An 8,566-nucleotide genomic window follows, 5' to 3' on the forward strand; every position below is an offset into this window, starting at 1 on the left:
AAATCCTTTTGAGACTTTAAAAGAAACAAAGCCCATTTCTAATAACCACAGCCCTTTAGTTTCTCAAAGAGCCCAGGGGTTGAGAGGTTAGAGTGGAGTTTCCTGAGTCTTGTCGAGCAATATGTAGTTGAGGCAAAGGTCATGCTCCCCGTGTTTTGTTTTAAATAATATTGACCCATTAATTCTAAACCTGCTTGTTCCTGAAATTATACAGGATTATAGTTTGCAAACTGCGGGACAATGAAGCAAATCAAGATGAATTACAGCCCTGGCCCTCCCTCCCATCCTCTGACATCTAAACGGGGAATGAGGTCGGTGTGTTTAAAAGAGCGTTAAGCACCCACTCTTCTTTTGTTGGTGGTTTTCAGCTTTTTTTTTTTTTTAAATGTGAAATTTAATTTTGTAACAAACAGTAGCAAATACTACTTAGTCCCAAAGACTTCATAACCGTGGCGCAAGGGAGCTCGGTGTGTTGGGGGCGGGGGTTTGGAGGGGAAGTTCTGAGGTCTTTTGCTATTCGGATCACTGCCCCTCCTCCCCCCGCGGTGGGCGACGGCGACAAACATCACCCTGGGGAATCCGGAGCGAAAAGTAGCCGCGCGTTTTCTGGGGCCGAGAAAACCTGTGATTTTGCGCTTAGGTTGCTTTTATCTGACTGAGACTCTACCTATAAGCTTTTGGAGTTCAGACCCTGAGTCTTTGTTCTGCATGCGACTGCTGCTGCCACTTAAAGACATCGCAGATAATGTCCCCGATTTAAGACCAGTGCTTAATGCACATTAACTTTCTTTTCTTTCCTTTTTAAGCTCTGCCTCCGACCTGCGGAGGGATCACGCGGCAGTGGTGGGCAGATAAAAGCCCTTTGGACGAGGTTCACCTCCGTCCTTGTTGTTCACTTGAGAGCAGTGGAGAGGAAAACGGTCCCCACGGGCGGACTTTGGCTTCTAGAGCCGCGGGGCTCGTCGGTCTCAGCCTCGCGGAGCCTCCGCCGGGCTCGGGCGCGGGGGAGGGGCGGCGGGGGAGGGGACGGGGAGAGGGGATTTGGGGCTGGGGGGCTGGAAGCGCTAACAAGACCTGCTGGGAGGATTGGCGTCTGCAGGCCCAAGAGTGACTTGGGAGCGCTGGGTGAGGAGGTGGATCTCGGCCTAGTCTGCTTGTGCTGAAATAGAACTCTTATTTCGAGGAAATCAATCAATCCGCAGGAAACAAAAATGGAAGTCGAGGTTTGGGAAGACTTGTCACTTCCCCGACTTGAGTGGTGCGGGCTGGGGGCGGAGACTTGGGAGACTGAAGAGAGGCCCTTTCTCCCACCTCAGCGCCTTTCCCAGGACTTCTAGAAGGGAGAATGACCCTCCTCACCTCCCTTTCCCAACCCACCCTGGCTCGGCTTTCAGTCCCTTTCTGCACCTCCTTTTCCCTTCAAGTGAGAAAAGCCTAGTTCCCGAGCTGACGGAGTCGGTTCCCTCGCCCCTCCCGCTTCCACGCGGGTCCCCCCCCCCCACCTCCCCAGTCATCGTTACTGCCACCACCTCGGTTCCACTCAATCGATTTTTGCTGCAGGTCAACATTTATTACCGGTGAGTGTGAGGGTATTTTTTCTCCTTCTCTAGGTCTCTTAATGATTTCTGAGCTAGTTGTGTATTAAAGTGCTTAAAGGAACCTTTAACGTAATCTATAGCGTGAACACCAGCCTCCTCCTCTTGGGATCAAAGATGGCGAGCTGGAGGTCGGGGCCCCCAGGAACCCAGGCATCCCGAGCCTTCAGTCCTGGTCGCCCACCTCTGGGCCCCTGAAGCTGGGAAGGGCTGGAGCAGGAACCCCGCGCAGACCGTTCGCGGTCCAGGGGCTTTTCCTTCCCGCCCCCCTCACCTGTTACTCTAATCCTTTCTCTGGCCTGTCGTCCTTTTTTAAACTTAACATTTTTAAGGCCCAAACTCGTCTTCTCCCTAATACTGAATTCAAATTGGTGGAGATCTGGGAAAAGGTAGATAGAGCCCACATTTGTTTCAGTTTCCCCCCACTTCCTAAATCTGAGTTTTACGGCCCACAACACGATTAGAAATTTAATTTTTAAAAATACGTTGTGCAACCTGGCCCTGTAGGCGGTTTGGTTAGGAAGCTCATCCTCCCCTTTTCCTCCTGGCCCTGTTCTTTCTCCCACCCCCACCCTCTTCCTGCGAGGTGCTGAAACCCCGGAGTCACTTTAGGAGTAGAACCAAAAAAAAAAAATTAATGGGAAAAAAAATAGTCTTAAAAGTCCCAATATTCCTCGAAAGCCCCATAAATTAACCCTATGAAGAGCGGCGAGTTCTTTTAAGAAGAGTCTATAAAAATCTAGCGCGATCTCGAAGGAGAACGACCCTCCCCCGCACCCCCGTCGAGAATGTGACCAAACAAAGGTCTGTCCTGCAATCCACACCCTAATCCACGGGCGCCCTCGCCGCCGTCGCCAGGGCTCCCCAGCCTCCGGCCGCTCTCAGAAGCTGCAAAGCTGGAAGTCCCCGGCTCGCTGCTTAAGTTTTTGAGAGGAATGGGGGAAAAAGGAGGGGAGGGAGGGAATGTGTAATCAGATCAGAGGCATTTATGAATATAGAGTCCCTATTGATTGTCTTATAAAACCCCTTTGCAAGCTGCAGTTAATCTGAGCACAAGGAGAAGCCAGAATCGTGGCTGATGGAGGAAAGAGAGGTCTGGAAGTAAACGGGAGAAATTTCTTATAGCAGATTTTCAGAAGGAAATTTTAAAAGCTCTCCTTTCTCTCCCAGCCTTCCTAATCTGAAAGTTGCATTTTAACTGAAATTGAAAAAAAATAATAATTGAAGATGAGATTTTTTTTAAAATGGGTTATGAGGAAATCCGATTTTAGACACGTTGCTAATTTACTTTTTCAGGTTTTTACTTTGATCTTAAGTTTATTTATCACTGGCCCCACCCCACCCCTAAAAGGAGAACTTCTCATTGTCTTTCTATCTGAAAAGATAGAAAACAGAATTTATTATGCATGGGATGCATAACTCCATTCACTTCCGTGCTGAGCATTTTATGCACTTTATATAAATGTTGATTTTAGATTTTGTTTGAAGATTAGAGAAGGCCTGGAATAAATAAAATAGCCTGTTAAAGATGTATTTAATTCTACTTAGTTACCTTAAAAAAAAAAAAATCATTGCTACTCCTGTTGTAACAGTGCGCTGTTAACAATTCAATGGCAGTTGTAGAAAACAGGAGATAGTGGAAACTAAAGTTACTCAGTCAACGACTGATTGAAAGAACCATCTCCTGTTAAAAGAAAAAATTTAAAAACATTAATGAGTATACGGTAAAGGTGTTTACTTTTAGGGGGCTGTGTGGGGAGCTGCATTTTTTTTCTCCTCTCAGAAGGGCTAAGAGAAGTTCAGACTCACTGGGCCCTCCCTGAGCAGGGTGTGTATCACCATCCCCTGACATTGATGGATCTTTCCTGAGCCATTTCTCCTATTCTGTTGTTCCTGCAAAAATGTTTAAGGTGTTTGCCCCACCCCTTGCTTTCTATCTTTTTCTCCCCCTATCTTTCCCCCTCTTCTGTTTTCTTTATCCACTCCAAAGTGGGCTTTTTGTTTATATGCTTGCTTGCTTGTTCTCTAACAACTTAGAAAATGACCCGCTCACTTGTACCAGGACTAAGGCTTGGGGTAGTTTCCTTTGAGCTCCGAGACTCCCTCTATCAATGCTTCCTCCGTCCAGGAGCTGCGAAGTCTTTCTGGCTCCTCCAATAATTTGCAGCAGTCCCCCCTGCAGGCAGTCCTGGGCAGGAACCTTTATCTTCCTTCCTTTGGGGAGATGAGACCTGGAGTAATTTCTGCTGTCCCCGAAGAGTCGGTGGAACAGCATATGGAACGTGACTTGGAACCACGACTAATGGTAACCTAGTTTGGGGGCACTTTCTCCGTTCTGCTTAGTACCAACAACCCAACTCACTCAACCCTGCTTCTCTAGGCGGATATCTGGGTGGGGTTACTGCACCCAGGTGAAACTTGGTGGCATCTTTCTCGGTCCTCCCGGATGAACTGGCACAGACTTCTCTAGTGTCACTTTACGCGGCCGCCTGTGTTGGATGGACCGTGAGTCTGACTGATACACCCCGCTGCATGTGGCCACGGCAGAGGTGGAGACCCTGCCGGCTGTCCCCAGCGCCACAGAAAGGGATTTGCCAACTGCCAGAGCCCAGGGCGACAGACGACAGGTCACTTTGTTAGGAAATAAGATAATATTCAACAAAAGAAAGTAAAATAAAACCCTTCTTAGGCGGGCGCTGGGCCTCCGGGCGATGTTCATTCACACGGCTCTCCTAACCTCAGTGCCTCCACCCCAGCCTAAAACCCATGAAATCATAGGAGCCACTCTTATCTGATGAGGCCGGGTCTTGTTTGTCAGATTCTCCGACAGGGGCGAAAAAAATCCCGTCTGCAAATTCAGGGCTGCAGCTCCCGGCGCGAAGCTCCCCTCCCCAGCCCGGAGCCTCCTTGCCTCGTGCAGCCCCGCCGGCCTGTCAAGCTCCCCGCGCCTGGAGTGCCAGCCTGGACAGCTGACCCGGGCGTTCTGGACCCCTGGATTCTGCAGGGCCACGCGGCCCAGCCCTGCGGGGGACCCGCGAAGGAGCCGCTGCCCCACCTGAACGTGCCCCCGGCAGGCGGCATCACCCTGGGCCTCCCTGGACGCCCGAACTGTGGCTCCGGCACCACTTTGTATTGACCACAACAGCTGCTTTATCTTGATGTTCCATTTTTTGGCCGGCGACGTGGGAGAAGGGCGGTGGCCAGACGTGCCGCCTCGCATGACCCTGACGGTATTTTCAGAGGCACCCGGAGAAGCGGCGGCCCAGAGGGCAACCTACGCACCTCCGGGGACTCTTCTCGGGTCCCTCCGGACAACAAAACTGGAATCTAATCCGCAGCTGCCGCCGCCCGCCCCCCTCCCCCTCGCCTCCCGCGGCGTGCCTCGCCTGCCTGCCGCCCCGGGCGAGCGTCGGACCCAGGCGGCCAGGGCGCCACAGCCTGCCCTTAGAGTCCCGCTGGGCCGAAGAGCCCGCCGCCCCTGCACGCGCCGCTCAGGGCCTGGGCGGCGGCGTCGTGGGCGGTCGGGGCCCGGCCAGGGCGCGGCCTCCCGGCTGCGCTTCCAGGGACGCGCTGGGCTCTGACCGCGGATCCGCCTGCTTCTCTGCCCTCTGGGAATCCGCTTAGGGAGGCCCTGGCAGGAGGAGACCCCCCCCCCCCCCAACCCCGCCCCACCGCATCCCCCTCACCCTCTCTGGGGCTTCTTCGCCTTCGCTCCCAAGCGGCCATATACCTTGAATGGGTCTTCCCTGGCTGCCTCCCTCCAAGCTGCCCCTCCAAGCCCCGGGGTTGAACATTAACCAGTCGGAGCTATAGAGTGGAGTAAAACATTACATATAAAAATGAATCATCTATCCGATCCTGGGAGAGAGAGCCTATAGCGAGCTCGGCGTCTAGCGCTGCCTCGGCCATGTTACCAGTCCGACGCACCGACCCTCCTGGCGGCCACTTCCCCAAGGACCAATGCCGGCGGCTGGGGTTTAGTGGGGGCTGAAGGGCTCAGAGTTCTCGGATCAGTCTTTCTCCTTGAGGAACCTAATGTCTACACCTTCTAACACAAGCTCATGTCCTTTCCTCCCACACCTGAGGTACACAGAAAGGTCTGGAACAGTTTTTTCTCTCTTCCAAAGGTTAGTGGGAGCAGCTACTGTTCCAGGACGAGATGCAGCCCAGGGGATCTGGAGAGCCCAGGCTGAGCGGTTGATTCCGGGGATCGAGCCCTAGCTCTGGCGCTCCAGGTGGACCCCGGGAGGCAGGGCTGGGTGGGCAGGGAGCTGAGCCGGAGCCGGTCCCGAGTGGAGGCGTGCAGTGGGCGGTGCAAGGGGCGGGTGTCCGGGTCCCGAGTCTTGAGACCGCGAAAGCCCTGGCCGGAGATTTCAGGCTGAAATCCCAAGTTCAGGTCCCACGCCAAGCCGCACTCGCCCGGTCCTGCCTTCTTCCTACTCAGACCTCTTGTTTCTTTAAACGTAAATGATAGAAAGTTACAAGGGTGCTGACTCGCGTGTTAGATCCACGTGCCCAGTCCAACGTACAGAACTTACAAGAAGATAACAAGAGCTGGAAAAGCAGTGCGCCTCCTGAGTTCTTGTGCCCTCACCTGAAAACGTTACGAAGGTGATTCCCTTTCTGTATGTCTGTCTCTGCCTGTCTCCTTTCCCTCTCCCCGATTCAAGGAAAGAAATAAAGTGTCTACAAACACGAGAAAGATGTGATGTTACAAAAGCTTTCAGGACTCGCCAACCAAAGTGCACAACAGTTCTTGAACCTCTTAAGAAGACTGATTTATTTCTATGCAAAATAGCTGCTTTACTCAGAATAGATTGCCTGACCCATAATAACCTCTCAGAAAATATTTTTTGAACAGGTGAACTTCCCTCCCCTCCCCACCTCCACCGTATCAGCTCATAATTTTTACTGAGAGCATTCACCCAAATCTTTGTGTTTGGGTGTGTGATAAAGTGGCTGTGGTGGCGTGGATGTCTGGGATGAACTCTGCATCATTCCATTACTCTCGTGGTCATGTCCTAGCTTCTTCAAAGGCCACTGCTTCTTCTTCAGTGTGTTCATGTTGAAACTGAGAGTTTCCAGGGATGGGGGAGGGTGGTAACTGAGACAATGGTGAACAAGGTTTTTCAGAGAATCAGCAGGCATCAAGTATGTGGGAGTATTATGTATATGTATTAGTTGGGTACTAATCAGTTCCAGAAGAAATGGCTTTGAATTTAAGATGTGGTTGCAGGATGTCCACTGCTTCATGCAGTGTCACAGCTCTAACTTCAGTGCACACAAAATTCTTTGTGATTCCCATCGAGCAATACAGCCCACTTTGTCATCACCCAGCTTTGTGTTACCCCTCTTCCCCCAAGAAAAAGAGAATTGACTCAAATGTTCTAACCCTTAGCTTCCCAGAGAGAATGAACAGATGAAAGGAAATGAATTTTTTAAACGGTAGGAGTCATGCTCAATTGCCCTCTGGTGACTTAGAGATACAGAGAAACATAGATGGATAAAGGACATTTATTAATACTTTAAAAGATGTGTATGGTTGGGGAAAGGGGTATTATAAAGGGTATTGCAGTGCTCCAACTATCTCCTCCCACTATCTCCTCCCTCACCAAATTACCATGTTATCTGACACCCTCAATCTATTTGTGTCCTGGGTAACAGACAGTTTGACCAAGAGGTCATAGACTACAGGGCTTGGGTGATTGGATACAAGTTTGACAAGAAAGGAATCTGAGTGAGGGCCACAGTGATGGCAGAGAGAAGATGAGGCCGCAGTGGCTGGAGCAGCCTCGCAACGCCAAATCTCTGCCAGGCCTTGCATCACGTGCAGTGCCTTGTCAGGGAACAGGGAAGCAGGAAGAGCTAACTGTACAGCCTCATCCGTGGAATTTCAGTATCTCTCCACATCCCTTTTCTTTACCTTCCTATTATTTCCTGCCTTCTTCATGTATTCCTATTTTGCCCTTCGCCCATCTCTGGAGCCTCTCCCCAGAATTCTAGCTGCTACTGGAGTAAGCATCCTCTGCTTGTCCCCATTTGAATTAAGGCTTCAGAGTGTTTGTAGTATTTACTCTTCCAGATAGGCAATGTTTTATTTAATTGAGGGTCTTCTTGTAAACCATTTGTATTTATAAATATGGAGTGCTTGAATAAACAGTAAATGTGTCAGAGCCAATAGGTAAAGCACGCGATACAGGAGTCTGCCTTTTCCTAGCATCAGGCACTGCGCACATTCTTTTAAAAAGCCGCATTGCATCCTGGGTATCCTGGAAGTTTCGGTGAGCACACTCCTTTCATCCCAGGCAGCATTAACCTTAGCATTATGACTACCAAAGTAGTAAATCTCAATTCAGTTTACTCTTCTTATTTTGGAAGTACCTTCTCTGCCTGAAACTATCACTTGTGGGTTTGTACACATTGTAAAAATTATACATTGCAGGAGAAAACATAATAGTCCTGTGTAGAGTTTATATACTAATGTGAGTTCCCTGAATTTTTCCACTTAAAAAAGCATTTAATTTTCTTGTGTTATATCCTATTGTTATTATCTTGGCAGTATTTGTGCTGCAAAAGATGCTTAGCAGTATTTTTTTAAAAATAGTAGTTTGTATATGTTACTCCCAAACTCTTAATTTATCCACTGACTTTCTCCTGTGGTAACCAGGAGAAAGCATCCTCTGCTTGTCCCCTTGTTTTCTATACCTATGGTTCTACTTCTGTTTTGTAAATTAGTTCATTTGTATCACTTTTTTTTAGATCCCACATATAAGCAATATCACATGACTTTTGTCTTTCTCTGTCTGGCTTACTTCACTTAGTGTGACAATCTCTAATCCATCCATGTTGCTGCAAATGGCATTATTTCATTATTTTTATGGCTGAGTAATATTCCATTGTAGAAAACTATTTTTTCCCCCCATATTATGCCTTTGTCAATTACCATGTGGGATGTTTTAATGTGAGTTAAG

The 8,566-nt window shown here is 49.5% G+C and overlaps 1 protein-coding gene across 1 annotated transcript; it reads left to right on the forward strand.

The window, feature by feature from the left end:
• Positions 1-240: 240 nt before the first annotated feature.
• On the forward strand, positions 241-4,706 carry LOC133250038 (uncharacterized). Its single transcript, XM_061421206.1, has 4 exons — positions 241-311; positions 807-843; positions 1,150-1,577; positions 4,414-4,706. The coding sequence occupies exons 1-4, from the start codon at positions 241-243 to the stop codon at positions 4,652-4,654; spliced, it is 777 nt and encodes a 258-aa protein (XP_061277190.1). The 3' UTR covers positions 4,655-4,706.
• Positions 4,707-8,566: the final 3,860 nt, after the last annotated feature.

Source organism: Bos javanicus, chromosome 6 (assembly GCF_032452875.1).
Source record: "Bos javanicus breed banteng chromosome 6, ARS-OSU_banteng_1.0, whole genome shotgun sequence".
NCBI lineage: Eukaryota > Metazoa > Chordata > Mammalia > Artiodactyla > Bovidae > Bos > Bos javanicus.

Bases quoted from the DNA above. Each gene is read 5' to 3' on its own strand.
- LOC133250038 (XM_061421206.1), top strand. From the start codon at position 241: ATGAAGCAAATCAAGATGAATTACAGCCCTGGCCCTCCCTCCCATCCT. The intron at 844-1,149 runs GTGGGCAGATAA...ATCTCGGCCTAG, and splicing joins GGAGGGATCACGCGGCAGTG to TCTGCTTGTGCTGAAATAGA. The intron at 1,578-4,413 runs GTGAGTGTGAGG...CTTGTTTGTCAG, and splicing joins CAGGTCAACATTTATTACCG to ATTCTCCGACAGGGGCGAAA.